Source organism: Phyllostomus hastatus, unplaced genomic scaffold (assembly GCF_019186645.2).
Source record: "Phyllostomus hastatus isolate PE091 unplaced genomic scaffold, TTU_PhHast_1.1 phas_contig_34, whole genome shotgun sequence".
In the NCBI taxonomy this organism is placed as follows: Eukaryota; Metazoa; Chordata; class Mammalia; order Chiroptera; family Phyllostomidae; genus Phyllostomus; species Phyllostomus hastatus.
Window position 1 is genome coordinate 33,101,454 of NW_025333857.1, and position 19,911 is coordinate 33,121,364.

The window sequence follows — 19,911 nt, forward strand, 5'->3', positions numbered from 1 at the left end:
TTATTCAGCACTGTATAGCATTAGAATTTATAAATATACATTATTTCTAAATTGTCACAAGAATATCAGTAGCTAGGCAGCCTGGATAATATTATCCCCACTTTACAAAAGTAGAAATGGGCTCAGAAAAATTAAAAATGTCTGTCCCCAGGATCACATAATAATGAGTGATGGGACTGAGATTCAAACTAAAAGGGTTTTAAAAAAAGTTTTGCTCTGTGTTGTTTTGTTTTGAAGTTTAAACATTTTTCATTTGAAATCTATTTAACTAAAAATAAAGTGTCAATCACTGGTATCAGGATCGGAGCATGTAGTACTGCAGACTCAAAAATCCACTGCATTCCACACCATCTGGAGAGAAAACAGTGCAAAATACAGACGGAAAAAGAAAATCTGTCCTTCTGCTTCCTTGCCTTGGGCTGTCAACTATGAGTAGTTTTGCAAGACTTGTTTCACTTTGTTTTTCTGGACAGGGCTGAGCCAAGTATTTCAAACAAAAGTCAGCCAATTACTAACTGCTGGTTGCTGGGTGTGGTCTCCTTTCAACTTCTATAAAATCAGAAGCCCAAGGCTTCAGTTCTGCTGAGAAACTTTCAGAGAAGAATCTCTCTTTAGTTCTTCGGAAGAGGTGGGAAAAAAGGTAAGTCTTGGTTTGCCTTTGAGTTAGTTTTGGTTGTTTTGAAAACTTTCCACAACTTGATGTTACATGTTACTGCTTCTGTAGGATTTATCACTAGTAGTGTTTAATATGTTTTGATATATCTTTCTGTAAAATTATATTGTATATTTGTATTTTGGGAATCACAAATTATAGTGTTTTGTTTTACATAATTAAGACATATAATTTTAAGAATATTAAGTTTGCTTAGTAATTAATACTGGCTTGTTGTACTGTTGGTGAGTTACCATGGAAAAGAAGGAAAGAATGTGTTTTCCTTTTAGAAACTGTGAGTTTCCAGGAGCTGTGAGCCCCACATGGAAAACATGAAGTAGTGGGGTGCATGTGGGGGAGCCAGGCCAGGGTGGGTTGGAGGGAACTGTTTCCAAACAGCATGGTTGACATCATTCATTTTCTTTTGTAAGGAAAACCAAATAGATTCAGACCTGATAGTGGTATCACATCCTTTGTAATTAACACTTTGAGGTTAATGTTATTTTTACTTATGCTATGTAAATAAATTAGAGGATCTATTTATTAATCATTTCATTTAAAGAGGGTGTGGACACCTTCTTATTTCTGTAGTCTCTGTGTCATAGGCAGGCTTTTCAAGTGCTGATGTGCAGACCTAGGGGAAAGGAAACAGTCTCTGAGGGCGTCAGATAAGTCATCCTTGGGAATGCCAGATGAGTCATCTAAAAGTTATTCTACTTAGAAGCATCTTGATTGTTGAATGAGGTAATGGCCATAAGACTCCTTAGAAAAGTGCAAAGCAGGTTTAAAGCAGAGTTTTTACTGGTGTTGGCTGTTTTCAAAAGTAAAAGATTTTGAATCATAACCATATACCTGACTATTGTTCATTACAAATGTCCCTTCAAGAATTTTTCTCTTAGCCCATTTTGCATGTTAAATTCAATGCCCTAATTATAACTTTTCAATGCTAGCTAATTAGGACAGATGTGTTTTTTTCTTGCCTTGTTTATGTCTGAAATTATGCATGGACTTTGAAAAAGTAATATTCCCCTCTGTCTTCATGAATGTATTTTGGTGGCCGGAGGAGAAGGCACATTGCAAAATAATTCAAATGTGGCAAAACGCTGGTTTCATAATTCTGAAATGGCCTCTTCTTCAGAGGTTTGATACCACCCGAGCCCTGGGTGGTAACCACAGCTGGCAGCTAGCCAGCATTAGACTGATGTGGTCAAAATAGTCAGCTAGAGTCTTATGCTTATTAAATACTTTTTAAATCAGAAGATCTGCAAGCGGTGATTTCTGTATGTGACGTTAGCTTGCTGAGCTAGTTGTTCTTAATCCTCTCTAGACCCATTAATTTATGACTTACTTTAAAAATTGGAGCTAAAGCAACAAACCTATTATTTTCCAGTGATAAAAGCAGTTTTTTGGAGTAAATGAGTTCCCCTGCCTTTGAAATGGGGCAGATTTTTATCAGAAAGATCAGAACAGGTACAATTTATATAATACCTTCATGATGCAGATTTTCTCCAGTTCCATCCACTTGAGGTGAGATTTAAATTTGGCACTTCAGAGCTAACATGCATTTTTGATACTATCTATTCCAATAGTCTTCTGTTTACAAATGAAGATCCCTAGAAAAGATTAATGTTTTCTTGAGGTCATACAATCAGTCAAAGAGAATAGAAATAGGGCTTATTTTTATATCCTATAGTTATGGGTAGAAACATGTATTAAATTAGCATAGTTTTTTCCCTAAATAATTAGCACTCATACACTGTTTATCCATTCAGTAATGCTTGTTAACATTCTAAATACCAGGCATTTTGCCAGGGGTTGGTGGGACAGGATGAATTGTAGATCAGCATTGCCTTCATGGAATGCTGCTGTAAATATAGCTACTTAAAGTGCTAGTACAGAATGGTAGGGGCTGGTATAGGGCTAAAGGCAGGATGTTTTGGGAAAGCCCAGAAGGTCACCCAATCCAGAGCTGAACTAAGGAAGGCTTTCTGGGGGATGTAAAGAGGTCTATGCTGCGTTCTCACTTAGAAGCAATAGTTAGACAAAGGGCAGTGGGGGCGGAGGAGAAAACAGCATTCCAGGCAAAGGGAACACCCTATCCAAAGGCCTAGAAGCAAAATGTTTATGAAACTACTTTTCATAAAGTGGTTCTTCACAAGCTATGCCATTGTATAGCCTAATTGACTTCTCTCCCACGGGTAGGTGTGAAAAAGACTTGTGAAATATATATTCAAGGAAAAAAACTGTGCCTAAGACAAAGCATTGAAATATAAACTCCCTCCAGCTGTGGCAAAACCTGCCACAGCCTACGTCGATTGGCTATGAATGCATTTGATTCTCAACTGCTAACTGTTAGAAATAACAGCCATCTTGTCACTGTTCTTTTGCTCACTAGTTTAAAAGAATATACAATATTTTGGAATCAAAAGGTATGAATTTATGTATGCTTTGATGCTTGCAGCTGTTATCTAGAAACCTGCCTGAAAATAACACTTTTCTCAGGTGGAAAACTGCAGTTATGACATTGTCCTATGCAAAGATGAATCACAGCTGCTGCCATTGTAGAGCTCTGACGCTCTAGCTGGTCATCAGGAAGGCAGGATAGGCCACAAAACTCGGCTTCCTCTGTCGCTAATTCTGGAATAGCCTTTCATGAGGTTGGCAGAGATAGAAATAGAGATTAAAAAAATAAACTTTTTTATGATCATTTCAAACCTCCAGAAAGTTGCAAGAATATTGCACAGAATTACCACATACTTTATACCCATCGCAGTCCAACTGTTAACATTTTACCACATTGGCTTTGTTATTAATTCTTCCCCTTCAACCCTTTCTATATAGTTGTTTTTGCTGTAACATTTGAGAAAACACTGCAGATACTATGTCCCTGTATCTCTAAACACTTTTTTTGTCTGTATAAATTAAAAAATGAAGATACAACCATAGTGCAATTTAAAAAAAAATCAACAAATTAACTTTAATGCAACAAGCCTAGTGTTCTCAAACTGTTCAGTTGGTGCTGTTGCTAATGTACCACTTCCGGGAATACCTTTTCCTTACATTTAGGAAACACGGACCCCTCTCTAACATCTTGGGCACACTTTTTGTGCATACTTACCTTATTGAATTCCTTGCTCAGTGAGATGGAGAGAGCAAGGAATGCTCATGCCTAGAAAGCTACCCATTTATCCACAGATAAATTGAGATTGGTAGGCGGTGCAAGAGCACAAACAATTCATTAACCAGAAGAAATCTGGAATACTGTTAATTCCCATATAGGTCAGCCTATGTATAAATGGCCAACTTCCTCTCCAAATGAGATGATGATAAGGACTGAGATAAACTTGGTTTCAGAGCTATTTAGTAGCCAGATTAAATATATATATTGAACCAAGGTAAGTTATTAAAATAAACCCTTAAATACTTAGTATAAGTTCTAAACATCGTAACTCAAAAGAAAGACAGAAAAGAAGGAAATCTCTTGTGAGCTCATGGGCTTATTTAAATTACTTGTCGATTGTACAAGCCTATTTGCTGGGCCAGACCCTTCTTCGAGTAATAGTAATACCTGACATTTGTGTAACATATGTCAGTCAGTAAAACACTTTTGCATGCATTATTTATTTACACTTAAGTAAGTGTTACTTCAAATGGCTAAATGGGTTCTATCAAGTACAGAATGCTGGTTTTCATGCGGAAGGTAGATATTGAACAGACAGAATGGTTTGGCAGCAGTTTTTGGCCAAAATATTTTGCTTTGAATTTTGAAGGAGTGTTGTAACTGCTGAGAGTTTCTGTTAAAACGTACAGTTCACTTTGAGCATTTAAACAGCAGTACTTGACAATTCCTAAAATTCCTTGGAGCAGTTTCTGACGTCTAGCAAAAATGCTTGTTTACTTAAGCTTTGTTAAAAGCTAGTGGATCTAATTTGCCTTAGTTGAGATTTGATTTTTTTTGTAATTTCTTCCCTAAGATACATTCCTCTTGGGCTGCTTTTCTTTTCCAGGCCACGAAAACGGCTTCACACTAAAGTCTGGGTGCTCCGGCTGTGTTCCAAAGCCGTCTCCTCTGCAGACACTGTTATGTCAAATAAATTATTCGGTTGCTATGTGTTTTCATTTTTGTGTTATGTAATTAATAGGGCGATAACATTTTCTTGGGCTTTCTCAAGTTTATTTTTTAAGAAAGTGATGCCTTATGTAAGCATTTTCTTAGAAGTGAAAAAAAATAGGTGAGGTATGGGAAAGTTTTCTTGAAATTCTTTTTGAAGTTTTGAGTCTCACTTTTGAAGTTATATTTGACATAATCCTTAATCTTTTATCTCTTTCAAAGTTTTTATTTCTAATTGAAAAGAGTGGAGATATTTGAGCACATATTTCTGTAACTGTGGAAAAGTACTTTTTTTTGAGGATTCATGAGTGATCACATCACCCATTTTGAGAATTCTGCTTTATGAAAGGCATGGATGAGATGATAGAAATAGAAATTTCAAATACTTGAAACTTTGCCAAAATTGCTAGAGATTTTGGATGTGCCAATTAAGCAACAAGAAAATGAAATTCTCTGCATGCCAATGGCAATTGCACCCAATTATGTCTGCAATAAGAACTAAAATCTTGTGCAAAATTCTACATCGTGACTTTACCTTAGGAAACAACTTTAAACTTTTCAGTTGCTGGGGTAGGAAGAGATTAAATAAGTGTACAATGTATCGGTTCTTTTCACAGATGACCTAATAGTAGTTTGGACTATCCACATAATAATTAAGTGGAGAAAGTTTCTGGTTTGGATAGTATTTCCCTCCTGTATTTAATGTTATCTGGAACTGCAGTTATTTTTCTGCAAGTGGGGATTGAAATGCTTCGTCTGAATAAGCTGTTAAAAAATCAGGTTACAGGTTTCACTTCTCATGAGTCATTTAGCTTCACATCAAGAATTTAAAATGGGCTAGATTATCCTTCCAGTCTCCATGTATTCATGAGAAGAGTCTCCAGAGGGATAAACAAGAGGATCTAGAGAGATAATCAGTCTAGATGTTGAGCATAGGCTGCTAAAAACATCCCAAGATAGAAAGGATCACTGGCAGCTTCTTTTGTGCATAACACACTTCAGGTTTTCAAAAATATACATGGTTGATTCCATAAAATCACTCCTGAACCATGGTAGCAATTCAAGAATTTCCTTTAACACAGAGTTTACCAAAAAGAGGGCAGCCATGTTGCAACTGCACCCTAATGCTTCTTGTAAGAGCCAAGCACCTGGTATAAAATAATCCATTTACCCGTTTTTTTGTGTGTGTTGGGTGGAAAAACATGTAGACCTGGTATTTTGAACAGCTTAGATAGGAAGAAATGGGAGCACTCTAAGTGCTGAAATAATTTTGTATCAAGGAATAGAAAAAGATACTGAATTATTTGAGGGAGAAACAGCACCTGGATCTCTTTTTATGTATAGAGTTTTAAGTCTAAATCAACTCCTGCAGACTGTCACAGATTATTTTACCTTATAAATGTAAATATTATGCTCTTTTTGTTCCGGATACAGAATCTATGGATCCTACATAGAATCTCTAATGGCCTTACTAAGTATCTCTAATCTTCCATCTTGCCCATCTCTTAGCCATTCTCTGTGATAGAGGATGAGTAATATTTTTGACATATAAATGGAATCATATTGCTTTCTTTTAAAAAAAGTCTAATGTTTTCCCAAAGCTGTAGCTGGGGACACATTTAAACTTCTTTGTTGGAGTTTCTGTCAAGACTTTGTGTTCCAGTGAACTTCTTTCAGCTCCCCAAACATGAAGTGTCTCTTTATTTTGTCCTAACTTTTCTGCCTGGTTGATCTCGACTCATTTCAAGAGAGGTTCAGATCAGCCAGTACCTCCTCTAAAAAGTTTCCTTAGCCTTTGTGTTTTCCCACTGAGAGCACACATGAACTTAAGTTCATGGGAGCAAGGGATGAGGTTTTGATGTTTTTGCACGCCCCCCAGTGCTTCGCATATAGTAAATGGTCTATAAATTTGGAGCAGTGAAGTGAATCACCGGCTTCTCTCTTCAGCCTATTTGTAGTAGTCATCCAATCCCTGAAAGTTGGGACTGAATATGCCAAGAAAGAGCCAGATTTCTGAGTGGAGATTCTAGGTTTCTGTTCAGGGGTAAGACTCTCCTTTTCAAAAACTTACATCTAGCATTTTATTATGCTTCTAAGAGTAACATCCTGAAAAATAAAGTCAAGACTACTCTATGTCTTGTGTATGTGAAGGAATGGAGGGGTGTATGTGTGTGGTGGCTTTACGGTTTGTAAAAGCATATGTTTTCTTCCCAGAAACTTCTTTAAAAATGGCCATGGTAACGGAATTCCTCAGGCAGGCCTGGTTTATGGAAAATCAAGAGCAAGAATACATCGTAAGTCAAATGATAATAAAATAACTTGGTTAAATATTAAAAGAGAAATTAATAGGAGTGAATGGACATTAAATTTTTTCTTTCTCATCCACAGAACACTGTGAAAGGATCCAAAGGTGGTCCTGGGTCAGCAGTGAGCCCCTATCCCAGCTTCAATCCATCCTCGGATGTTGCCGCCTTGCAAAAAGCAATAATGGTTAAAGGTAATTGTGTCTTTCCCAAACAATCCCCTCCTGCACATTTCAGAATGGCTGTTTGAATGACTATTGAAAAACAGACATGGGCAGTGGAAAAAGTCTGTTTCATCTTGAAGATAAAAAGACTTTTTTGTCAAACAAAGCTATATATCATTTCTTATCATTTAAAAAATTTTGGTTAACTCTGTAGAATCTCTGTTGCTACAACAGCTCATTTCTAGGGTAAACTCAACACTGAAACCAACACCTCTGCTCACATTTAGGGTTTGAACTAAGATCAAACACTCTGACACTGAGGTCCTGGAACAGTTTCCTCTTCCTTTTTCATTCAAATAGGAAGAGTGTCACCTGAAGCTCTTCCCTTTGATATGTACTGTTGCATCTATGTAATTCATATTTCTTGGTTTGTTAAGAACTTCATTTGGAACATCTTGATAATGAATCATTTAATGTCAGTTATTGATGAGGAAAACAGTTGATTTTAAGTGGCAAGCTGCTGCCCTGACCAGATAGCTCAGCTGGTTGGAGTGTCTTCCTAAAACACCAATGTTGTGAGGTTTGATCTCCGGACACGACACATAAAAGAAGAAACCACGAAATGCATAAATACATGGAAGAACAAAACTAAGTGTCTCTCTCTCCCTCACCCTCTTTCTCTCTCTTAAATCAATCAATAAAATAAATAAAATACAAGGCAAGCCACCCTTTATTTCCAGGAGTGGATGAAGCAACCATCATTGACATTCTGACGAAGAGAAACAATGCACAGCGCCAACAGATCAAAGCAGCTTACCTCCAGGAAACTGGAAAGGTGGGTTGGAGTGGTGAATTTAGATATTTTATTTTAGTTGTGTTTGTATTAACTATGGATTTCAAAGCATAGTTACTTAGTTCTTTCAGTTTCAAACACCATTTTTCCATTACAAGTAAGACTGGGATTGCAGTTTTTATCCACTTGATTGCAATCAAATCAATTCTGGCAAATTTACTGATTTCATACATTGGTTGTATTGGTGTAAATTCTTGGCAGATGTGGTGTTCTCTATTGAGATGTCTTTAATTTCAACATAACAAACATCGAGATTATTATTGGCAATAAGGAATATGTTCTGATTGAAATGTGTCTTCTGCTAATATTTAATATGAGTTTTTGAATGCCTAAATGTAAAGTTTATATACATATATAAAAATTCTAATTCCCTACATATATATATGTATATATATATACATAGCAGAGAAATTCTAATTCCATACACACACACACACACACACATATTACATTTTGTATATATATAAAATTCTGCAGTTGATGTAATAAATGTCAGAACCTGTAGGGAATTTTTATTAGTTTATCTGAGCCAAACTAACAACAATTGCCAGGAAGCAAAATCTCAAGAGTTTTGCAGCTTATTTTACACATTAGAATCAAAGAAGGAGGCATAAGGAGGGTTACATGAAACCCATTGGCTTAAGGGGGCAGAAGAAAGCAAAACAGGGAAATCTTTGAGGTCAGATAAAAAGTAAAATGAAGAGACATACTTCTTTTTCATTGGTGGGCACAGGATAGTTAATAACTAGCATTTATAGCACAGAGAGATGTTATGCTGGGAAATGAGATAAAATGAGGGGCTCTGTGAGCCAGTGCTGTGTGCTGGGAGGCTGTGCCCTGAGGGGTCTGGAGAAGGCAATTACTCTGACCTTTAGAAGGTATGTTATCTTAGAATGCAAAAGTCAGCTACTTTAGGTCAAGATTGACCTTTGTCAAGGAAACTACAGGCCTAGGACCTGACTATCAGCCAGGACCTGTTCGTAGTTAGGAATTCTTATGTTCAGACATTCCTATGTGCTTACTTTCTGCCTTTGAGTGTGTAGGTCCCTCCATGCAGGCCTTGCCTGAGCTAGTCAGGTTTAGTATGTGTCTTTTTTTTTTTACATTGTCTACATTACTTTGAAAGTAAGCTTTATTTTTTTTCATACCAAATACAGGTAGTGGTTTTTTAAAAATACAATTAAAAAACTATGTCACTGTCTGATAAGAGTGCTATTTGAACAGTGCAAACCTCAAAGTTTGGAAAAATTGTTAATACATTATATATTAATGTATTTTTAAGTATTCTTACCACTGTTTTTATTAATAGACAGCCCTATAGTTTGAGCTTTGTGGCTTCTCCCCCTTATAAAATATTGAGAACCCTGTTCTTTAAGTAGTTACCAATGAATTCAGTCAAATGTCATTCTAATTACTCTAAAAGATAAAGATAACATTCTAACTATCTGGTGCCTTTTATATGCAAAAAGAGCAGCTCTAAAGATGGTTGGGTTTAGGAATCAGCAATAAGATTATCTAAAGGTCAGGTAACCCTACATTGCTCTGTAAACTAGCATGTTAATTATTATAAACTCTGATTCTAATTTCTTTGTTACAGCCCTTGGATGAAAATCTGAAGAAAGCCCTTACAGGGCACCTCGAGGAGGTTGTTTTGGCTCTATTAAAAACTCCAGCCCAGTTTGATGCTGATGAACTCCGTGCTGCCATGAAGGTAAGTCACCTGATTTAAGCAAAACTCTTTTACTGAAAAGAATATGTAGGTCAAGTCCACTAGTATCCTCACCATCTAGTACAGGACCTATCAATTAATGGGAATAATAGGCATGAATTAGTTAATTAATGAATGTTGGCATTAATAACTATTTTATTTCTGCCTTCATCAACATGTCACTGTATGTCATACATCTCACTTTTTAAAAAATAGTTTATTATTTCTTATTTTTTTTAAGATTTTACTTGTTTATTTTTAGAGGGCAAGGGAGGGAGAAAGAGCAGGAGAGAAACATGAATGTATGGTTGCCTCTCTTGTGCTCCTTACTGGGGACCTGGACTGCAACCCAGGCATGTGCCCTGACAAGGAATCGAGCCAGCCACCCTTTGCCTTGCACACTGGCACTCAATCCACTGAGCCATACCAGCCAGGGCATATATCCATATATCTCAGGGCATATATTTATATATTTGTTAAAAATACTGGCTTTAAGCACATTTTGTTTCTAGAGCAATATACCAGATAGAGCTAAGTGTAATTACTAAATATTGTGGGAAATTTACTAAATGCCAGATTCAAATGAATTTTGGGACACACAAACTAGTTAATGCTCTCAAATGCATATTTTCCTACATTTCTTCTTTTCTTCTCTTTCAATTCAGGGTCTTGGAACTGATGAAGACACTCTGAATGAAATTTTGGCCTCAAGAACTAACAGAGAAATCAGAGAAATCAACAGAGTCTATAGAGATGGTAAGTTTTAATGTCCAAACAGTCCAAGTGCCTTCGTTGACAAAGGAAATCTGATAAGCATTTCTTAAAATTGAATGTGAGTTTAATTACAGGGGCTTTGGAAGCTCTACTTTCTAAAATATTTCTTTATTGTTTGGTACAAGTCTACTGTAATCACACACTTACCGTACAGCTTTCAAGTTGCTAGCGTGCTGATACGGGAGACAGGGTCCAACCCTCAGCAATCTGCATTTCAATCAGAAACGTCTAAGACACATGGTCATGTGTTATTGTAATGGAAAACTCAATTCAAAGCATTGAATTCAAAGCATTTTCTAAAAATGTTTTCTAAAAACATTTTCTATTATACTGAGATTTGTTTCATTAAAATATTCTGTTGTTTTTATTTTGAAAAGATAACAAAAATATAAAGTCTCCAAAACAAACACAAAAAATACTCTCCATTTGTCCTTGAAAAAGAGCTAGGTGCTTATAATCCTGTGATGGAAACTTCTACCATTATGAAACTTATCATTATGAACATAAATGACTCACTTATTCTTTACCTCTAGTTGGATCCATAGGGATGAAAGGCCGGCCATGGTACATTTTATCTATTCAGTGAAATATCTCATTTAAGTAACATGCTCAGCATTGTAAAGAGGATGACTGTAAGTGGGTCCCGTGCAGTGCTGGGTCTTTCACTATGTTCCTTTTCTAGTTTCCCAAGCCAACATGTGGTACCGGAGGGGGCCTTTCTGCTTGATTTTCATCCCAAGCACAGAGAATAAAACAGCCCTTGCATATTGTTTTCAGAGCAATTTAATATATGAATCAGAATAAGGAAGCTTTCATCCTCATTTTCTGCACCCTTTATTACCAGTATTTATCTTAGATCTGTTTATGAATGATAATAATCAAGAGGGAACTTATTTTTAGTATTTTTGTTCAATAAAACATAGTTTATGAAGATAAATATCCATATTTCCCCATTATACCCAAGATACAGTCCAATGATAGCTTATTAAATTGCCCCATCTTCTAGTTAATTATAAATTTAGTTAATTTTTTCCTAATAGAGCATTGTTTTGCATAGTTAAGTATGCAGGTTTACACAAATAAAGTGTTAAATCTATATACGCATGTGTATGTACACACATAATAAATTATATTACATATATATGATTTTTAAAGTAAATAAGTGGTCTGTGTTCAAGCAAGTACCTCTGGTTTGTTCTTTTACATTAGTGTTCTATTCATCACCTTGCTTAAATTCTGCCATGTTTATTCAGAATTAGTTATTTAATACTTACGCTATTCATATTATATTAGCAAAAGCTCTATGACTGTAGGTTTTTATTCACAGTATTATATAAATTGCTTTTATTGCCCTAGAGGATACAAATTTGATGATCCAAAGTTTTATTTGCTTCTGTATCACTATTTTTATTTAAAAAGATAATATTTTGAAATGCATTTCATAAGTCATTGAATATTTGACATTACAAATTTTAAGCCAATGCATATAGAAATGTCAGATATTATAATTATCACTATTATTTATCATTAATTTACTGCAAAATATACTTCTTTTATTTTTCAGAATTGAAGAGAGATCTGGCTAAGGACATCACCTCGGATACTTCTGGAGATTATCAGAAGACTTTGCTTTCTCTTGCTAAGGTATAACTCAGATGGTTCAGGAAATGCCTCTTCTTTTATGAAGAGTAAGATTTTAGATTTCATCTCACTCAAGAAATGAGCAATTAACTCTTTCTCAAAGAAATATTACTTATTTGATTTTAAGGAAATTAAGCAAATCATATGGTTACATGGTAGAAAACAACTTACCAAGACAATGGGATTGTTTTTTCAGGGTGACAGAGATGAGAATCTTGGCATAAATGAAGACTTGGTTGATTCAGATGCCAGGGTAAGCAATCTTCCTCAATTACCTTCGTACCTCCGACAGTCCTACGTCTGGGGAGGTTACCACTGGATGACCACATGAAAGGATGTCTGAAATGCTTCAAGAGGCAGGGGACACCTAATGTTCCTTCTTCAAATGATGTGCACTGTTCTGTGCTTGAGCAGTCCAAGAAAAAACTGTAGTCTTGATGTTTCCTATAGATCCATTATTCACACAGTTGAGAGGATTAAGAGAGAACCATGAGAATTTGATTTGTAATTAGCAAGAATTGTTATGTTGAGAAGACTCTGAATTTTTACTTTACTAGAAAGGGAAATGTATTTTTTATTAAGTCAAGTGAAAAAATTAAGCACATTTAACATTCTTTTAACAGTGAACATTGGAATGGTTTATAGATAGAAGTTTATGTTGTAAAAATACTATGATAATGAGATAATTACAGAACAATTACAATAGCATTTGTATATTTTCAAGTATATTTTTTATATAGTGTCAGTGAGTTTACTGGTTATTAATACACCAATCCATTGGTAACATTAGAGAAAGTGTGCCATTTTCGGCCAGGAATTTCTGTTAAAAAAAAAGATTATTTGCATATGCCTTCCTCTTGGAATAGCATCTCTCTATAAATTCATCACACTGAGTCAGTAAGAATAGAAACTTATTTCTCCATCCCTACTCTCTTCACTGTAACAGTACATTTTCTATGTTATCTTGCACATAAAATAGGCATTCATTAACTTCTTTGCTGAATAAACACATATGTATCAAGTCAGTTTGCTTAAAAAGTCTAAAATAAATTCTTATGTCCATTGGAAGTTTGATCATTTCAATAGAAATTAAGCAAGCATACAAAGAAAAAAAGTATTTGAATAATTGTCCATAATAAAAAAAATTTCTTATTTGCTTGTGCCATTTCTGAATTTGCTTTTCATGTGAAGACTGTCAGGGCTCTTAGATGTATATTTATGGCAGCTACATGGATTAGTGTGACCCAAGAGGATGTTGGCAATTAAGATTTCAAAGTTAACAGAGCAACTTGTGACAATAAGGAGGGGATTATGTTTTTCATTTAGAAAAGAGGAAAATCTGCACTTTAATAAGGTTAAATTACTTATCTAAGATTAGAGAGTTATTAAGTTGCAGAGTCAAAATTTAAGTCTAGAAATACTAACATCAAAATTCAAGACCTAGGTTATGGTTGAATTATTGATTTTTTAATACCATTTATTGATAATTACTTTGAACAATTAAAAGAAAATCAGACAGGTCCTTGGAGTTGATTTAATACAGAATATATTCTTAAAGCAATCAAATTCATCAAACATTTCTTTTTCAAAGATATATCCAGTCTCTAATGTTTGCAAGGTACTTTGAGTGGCACTGTGGAAGATACTTGACAAACAAAATAAGGTCCCTATCTTTAAGGAACTTTGTATCCTAGCATTGTCTACTCTGATCCTGTTGGATATAAAGCAGCTGCCTAAAACAGCTTTGAAGAGATCTAACGTTCTTGTGCAGACATCAAGTCAGCAGGTAATCAAGTGTTTATTTTTGTTTCTTGACAGGCATTGTATGAAGCAGGAGAAAAGAGAAAAGGGACTGATGTGAACGTGTTTCAAACCATTCTTACCACCAGAGGCTACCCCCACCTTCGCAGAGGTGAGGAGACAACAATGTTTCCTGGAACTTATTTATAGAAGATGCAATTTTTTTAAAAACAAATAAAGAGAAAGGAAAGAGAACAGTCTTAATGAGCAGCATCACTCCTATACCAAATGAATATCACAGAGTGCCCCTGGCCCCTTAATGATCTTTGTGCATTTGTTCAGCCTTGTGTAATGATTGTTTTATACTACTTGAAACAGCTTTTGTGACTTTGGTGTGTAGAATATTATTTCATTATTTTCACTATTTCTACTCCCCCAAATATTTGGAATAGATATGTCAAAATCCACATATACAACAGGACGAATGAAATTACAATGAAGGAAAACAAATAACTCAGGACTAAGTGAAAAAGTGTATTTAGATGCTCCGGAAACAAACACCAAAAGGAGTTGTTGCCTTTGAGCACAAGATTTAGCTCTGAGCCGGCTAGAAGCCATGGCAAATGGAAAGTGATAATGATTTTAAGATAAAGTTTACTATCTTATAATAACATACTGGTTTCTAATGTTAAAATCTAATGTTAAACTTAAAGCACAGATTTTTATAAGGGAAGATCCATTTGCTATGGCACTTAGCTCCAATGTGGCAAGTGTTAAGATTGTCAATCATATGCCATTTCTAATAAATGTCAACACTTGCAAAAATTTTCCCAAAATATATAAGATCACCAGAATAACCATGTGAGCTACATTCCTAAGGGAAAATGTAGTTTCTGAAATATGCTCAGTTGAGTAACTAGCTTTAAAACTTGTGTTCTGAAGTTCAGTCATGCCAAGGAGTTCTTTGAGTCAGTTCCCTGACTTTACTAATATTTGCTAAAGAATAAGATGTATTCTACATGTCTCAGTTTAAATGTCACATTCAGTGTTTCAGAGATACACCAAGTACAGTCAGCATGACATGAACAAAGTTCTGGAACTGGAGATGAAAGGTGACATCGAGAAATGCTTCGTAACAATTGGTATGTAGTCCTGAAGAGAGAAGAATTTTCTATATGAAAATTGCATCATCATTGCTGTCCCATAATTTAAAAAACAAAATAGAACAAGACAAAAAGCAAAACTCGGATATAGTTTTCCTATAGAAAGTGGTGACGTGTAAGACAGTGGCGACATGTAAGATAATGTCAATATAAAATCACTAGCTAAATGACCTTAATGATAACAGCATTCCCTTTTTAAAAAAGATAAGCAGGTGGAAAATGCTTTCTTTTCCCCTACTTTTATGCCAGGTGATGCGCCAGGCTGGACATAGCACAGAGGAAAGTCAACATGATCGTTAAGAACATGGGATTTGGAATGAGAGACAGATTCAAATCCTGGTCTGTCACCTGACAATTGAACAATCTTAGGCAACACCAGGGAATTTGATTCAGTAGTTCTCTGGTAGCTTCTGACAGCCTTTAAAATGAGAAGATATTAAAGTTTTCTTACATCGTTCAGATGCCCAGTTAGGTCTGGGAACCTGCATTCTAAAGCAATGCTTCTCAAATATTAATGTGCACATGAAGCCCTTGGAAATTTTGTTAAAATGCAGATTCTGATTTTACTAGGTACGATGTGGAGCCTGGGACTCTGCATTTCTAACCAGCTCCCAGCTAATGCCCATTCTTTTGTCCACGGATCACACTTTGAGTAGCAAACTGGAGAAACTTACTAATTGACACACCTGTTAGTGTTTAATTTGGCAATTGTCTTTTACAGCCTGTTCTAGGGCACTTAATTTTTTTTCTTACTACATGAAAAATGTATTATATGCCAATATGGCCTTGAATACCAACTGGTTTCCCTATTTCCAAGAAGAGTACGCTCAGGGTAGCATGAACTATAGAAGGTGCTACTGTTTGTATTTAAGATAACAGGAGGTAAGTGTTGGTGTCAGGGGGAAGATCATTCAAAACCACCATCTTATACATCAAATATCCCACACTGAAAAGGGGGGATGAGAAATGGGTATAGAATAGAATCTTGTTTGTGAAACTCTAAATCACCTGTTTCTTTCATATGCATTTTTCTTCCTTTGTGGTAAATATGTCAACTAAAATGTGCCTCTCTTGCAGTGAAGTGTGCCACAAACAAACCAATGTTCTTTGCTGAAAAGCTTCATCAGGCCATGAAGGTAAGATGCTGCTTACATAATTTGTTTTGGGGAAAGATTATTGTCAGTGGAGAGAACATAAAACCTCAGATTGTTTTAAAATCATACAAATATTAATACTGGGTTGGCCAAAAAGTTCATTTGTTTTTTTCCATCAGATGGCTCTAGCAGCACTTAGTTGTCTTTAACTTCATTCAAAACAATTTTGTTAGATTGTATTGTGACAGCTGTCATATCAGTGTGCATTAAAAAAATCTTACCAAAATTGGTGAACTTTTGTGTAGCCATTTTAATATTGAAGATAGAAGAAAATAAGCAACATTTTTGGCATATTATGCTTTATTATTTCAAGAAAGGCAAATGAAACACAAAGAGATTTGTGCAGTGTCTGGAGAATGTGCTGTGATTGATCGAATGTGTCAGAAGTGGTTTGCGAAGTTTCATGCTGGAGATTTCTCTCCGGAGATGCTCCATGGTTGGGTAGACCAGCTGAACTTGATAGCGATAAAATCGAGACATTAATTGAGAACAATCAACATTCTACCACATGGGAAATATCTGACATACTCAAAATATGCACATCAATAAAGTTATTGGTGAAAAAGAAAAATGTGTCTTTTATTTTTTTTTAAGATTTTATTTATTTATTTTTAGAGAGGGAAGGGAGGGAGAGAGAGAGAGAAACATCAATGTGCGGTTGCTGGGGGTCATGGCCTGCAACCCAGGCATGTACCCTGGCTGGAAATCGAACATGCGACACTTTGGTTCGCAGCCCGTGCTCAATCCACTGAGCCACACCAGCCAGGGCTAATGTGTCTTTTATTTTATGCAGAAAAAACATACGGGTTTTTTGGCCATCCCAATATTTTCTCATTAAAAGAATCACTGTTTCATTCAATGCAAGAGGCTAGTACACTTCCTTATTACAACAAAATTAGATTTGTTATATTTTTATAGCCAAGATGGTAAGATGAGCTTGTAGGTAATTTGTGTGTTACTCATGATTTGCATAAAACCTGAATCAGCACAGGAAAGGTGATGTAATTTCTCTTTAAATGTGTGATTTTGGTAACCTGCTTCTGCTAAGGTTGTAAGTTTTATGATCTCCCCCTTTTTAAGTTTCATTTGTGTTTTATTATTCTGTCTTCCATGCCATGCCTTAATATGTCATTCTAAGCTTGTAAAATGTTCCAAGATTAGTGAACTGGAAGGTGTTATTAAGCTATATTGAGATACACTTCAACCAATTTAACTTTATTTTCTAGCTCTCATCATATATTATATAAGATAGCACCTGTATACTTGTACTGTGAAGGTTAGGAAGTTGTCTTTTTTATTCCTTTAGCAACTTTAAAATAAGGAAGTCTTTAGAGAGAGATCTAACCATTCAATTAAGAGGAAAGAGTCCTTATGAAATGATAGACATTGTGCTATTATGTAGTAGGCAGTAGAGTCCCTCTTGGTCCCTAAGAGCATGTCTGCTCTTAGTTAATGGGCTAATTTGATGGGTAATGATGAATACTTAGTATTGTCGAAGAGTAGAAGAGTGTCTAGTATCCCAGACTTTGCATATCAGCGTAGCCTTGTTCTCAGCTTAACTAAGACCAGTGCGTGAACAGGAATTTACCTGATGAGAGCAGGGGTAGAAGAGATGGAGAAATAAAGTAAGGTTGAGAAGACCCTTGAAGGATTTTAAATAGATGAATTAGATGATCAGATTTGCAACTTAAATACTTCACTGTATTAGTAATTATTGCATAGGGAAAGGAAAGACTGGATGGTGGAAAGCCAACTTGGAGGTTATAAAATCTCAACATACAGCCGATGTAGCAACTGGATTCTCGACATTTTATTACCACCTGTGTAAAATGCATCTGTGTGTGTGTGTGTGTATTTTAATGTAGAGACATTTTCTCTATAGAGGCTCTATGGGTGAACAAAAAAGCTTCACATTCAGACCCATATCCTGCTTTATTAAGAGTATGCTCTGAATATGAGACACTTAACCCTCATTTGTTTTGGACAGGGTGTGGGAACACGTCATAAGACATTGATCAGGATCATGGTTTCCCGTTCTGAAATTGACATGAACGATATCAAAGCATGCTATCAGAAGTTGTATGGCATCTCCCTCTGCCAAGCCATCCTGGTATGTTGTGATTTTCATAATGCTACCCCCACAAATAATAATTCTTTGTGCAACTTCTCTAAAGAGAAAGGCTGACTTAGTACCTCTATCAGTTTCATATGTAAAATTAATTTGTTATATTAGGATATATAATTTATAAGTACATTTTACTTTCACTGGTAAAATCTACTAGTGAGTTCTGTACTGAAGAAATACTCAAATTATTCAGCAGTCATAGAAACATTTAGTTTCTCATACATAAATTTAGCAACCAAAATATTTTTACTAGGGAGATACAGTAATTTGTTTTGTACTGAATATTGATCAGCAGGTTAAACACTTACTAGTCTAAGTATTTCCTTAATTTTGTCATATGTAAAAGATATAAAATGAATGTTCATGTGATCTTATTATAATGTTAATAAATAAAAATAAAGTCAAGTCAGGGTTTTAAAGTTATTGAAAGATAGGTGACTATCTAAATTCAATTTGTTCTTTATAATGAATAACCAAAATCTATTGAGAAAATCACACACTTATACCTTTTCTGGTGAGTGAGTCAGATGTTCCTCAGGTGATCTGAAGGAATGTTGTGCTCTCTTTACTTGACTCTGTGTGATACCTCATTCTTGGAAAATGATCACTCTGATGCATAACACAATCAACTCAGAGAAGTTTACAATTTGAATTTTGACAGGTGTTGCTTTTCTATAGTAATCAGTACACAAATATCAGTCATCTGCCATATGAATTATATTATTTAATTAAGTAGATAACATTCTTATCAAAAATCCTAGATACTTGACATGCTGTATGTTCTACAACTCTTAAGCCTACTAATGTAATAATTATTCTGTAATTTAAAAAGGCTTTATATTGATTGTGGTTTCAGGTAACATTAAGTATCTCTATTTTCAATCAACAGGATGAAACCAAAGGAGATTATGAAAAAATCCTGGTGGCTCTCTGTGGAGGACAGTAAATATTCCTGTGAGGATGTCAAGCTTTTTGATCAGGAGATTTTTTAAATCATATCTTCTCATGCCATATTATAGATTTAAACAGGAAAGTTTAAAGCAGGAGTAGTCTAGCCAACTGCTTTCTGAAAACTATAGCCTATAAATCATTTTTGTATCACAACTCTGTATAACAGAGATAAGCTTTAAAAATATATATATTTACGCTAAACTGTAAAACCTCATAAATAGGTTGCTCTGGTAACATTACCTAAGAAATATGTTTATATAACAGAAAATAAAATGATTTTACAGGACTATTGGTATGTTGCTGTTTTTTCTTTTCTGATTTTCTTCTGTGTGTAATGCAGTAATTTAATTTGATATCAGAGGACAGGAGCTTGAATCCTAAATCATAATCATTTAATGAAATAGATATTATATATTAAATGAAAGAAAATACAGAGTTACAAAACAGACTCCTTACATTTTATTATCTTGGTACAGATTATTGAGAGGGTTGCTATCTAATAGTGGACTTACAGCCTTAGCATTGTAACAATTTGATATTCTGCTATATTTTGTGAATCAGTATAAAGGCAA

At 35.1% G+C, this 19,911-nt stretch overlaps 1 protein-coding gene across 1 annotated transcript; it reads left to right on the top strand.

Moving 5' to 3' along the window:
- Positions 1 to 493: 493 nt before the first annotated feature.
- Positions 494 to 19,625, top strand: ANXA1 (annexin A1). Its single transcript, XM_045840814.1, has 13 exons — positions 494 to 640; positions 6,978 to 7,057; positions 7,152 to 7,260; positions 7,971 to 8,065; positions 9,681 to 9,794; positions 10,457 to 10,547; positions 12,130 to 12,209; positions 12,403 to 12,459; positions 14,025 to 14,118; positions 14,993 to 15,088; positions 16,187 to 16,245; positions 18,251 to 18,373; positions 19,278 to 19,625. The coding sequence occupies exons 2-13, from the start codon at positions 6,992 to 6,994 to the stop codon at positions 19,332 to 19,334; spliced, it is 1,041 nt and encodes a 346-aa protein (XP_045696770.1). The 5' UTR covers positions 494 to 640; positions 6,978 to 6,991; the 3' UTR covers positions 19,335 to 19,625.
- The last annotated feature ends 286 nt before the right edge of the window (positions 19,626 to 19,911 follow it).

Coding starts and splice junctions, on each gene's coding strand:
- ANXA1 (XM_045840814.1), top strand. CDS start 6,992: ATGGCCATGGTAACGGAATTCCTCAGGCAGGCCTGGTTTATGGAAAAT. Junction 9,795..10,456: donor AACTCCGTGCTGCCATGAAG/GTAAGTCACCTG, acceptor CTTTCAATTCAG/GGTCTTGGAACTGATGAAGA. Junction 15,089..16,186: donor GAAATGCTTCGTAACAATTG/GTATGTAGTCCT, acceptor CCTCTCTTGCAG/TGAAGTGTGCCACAAACAAA.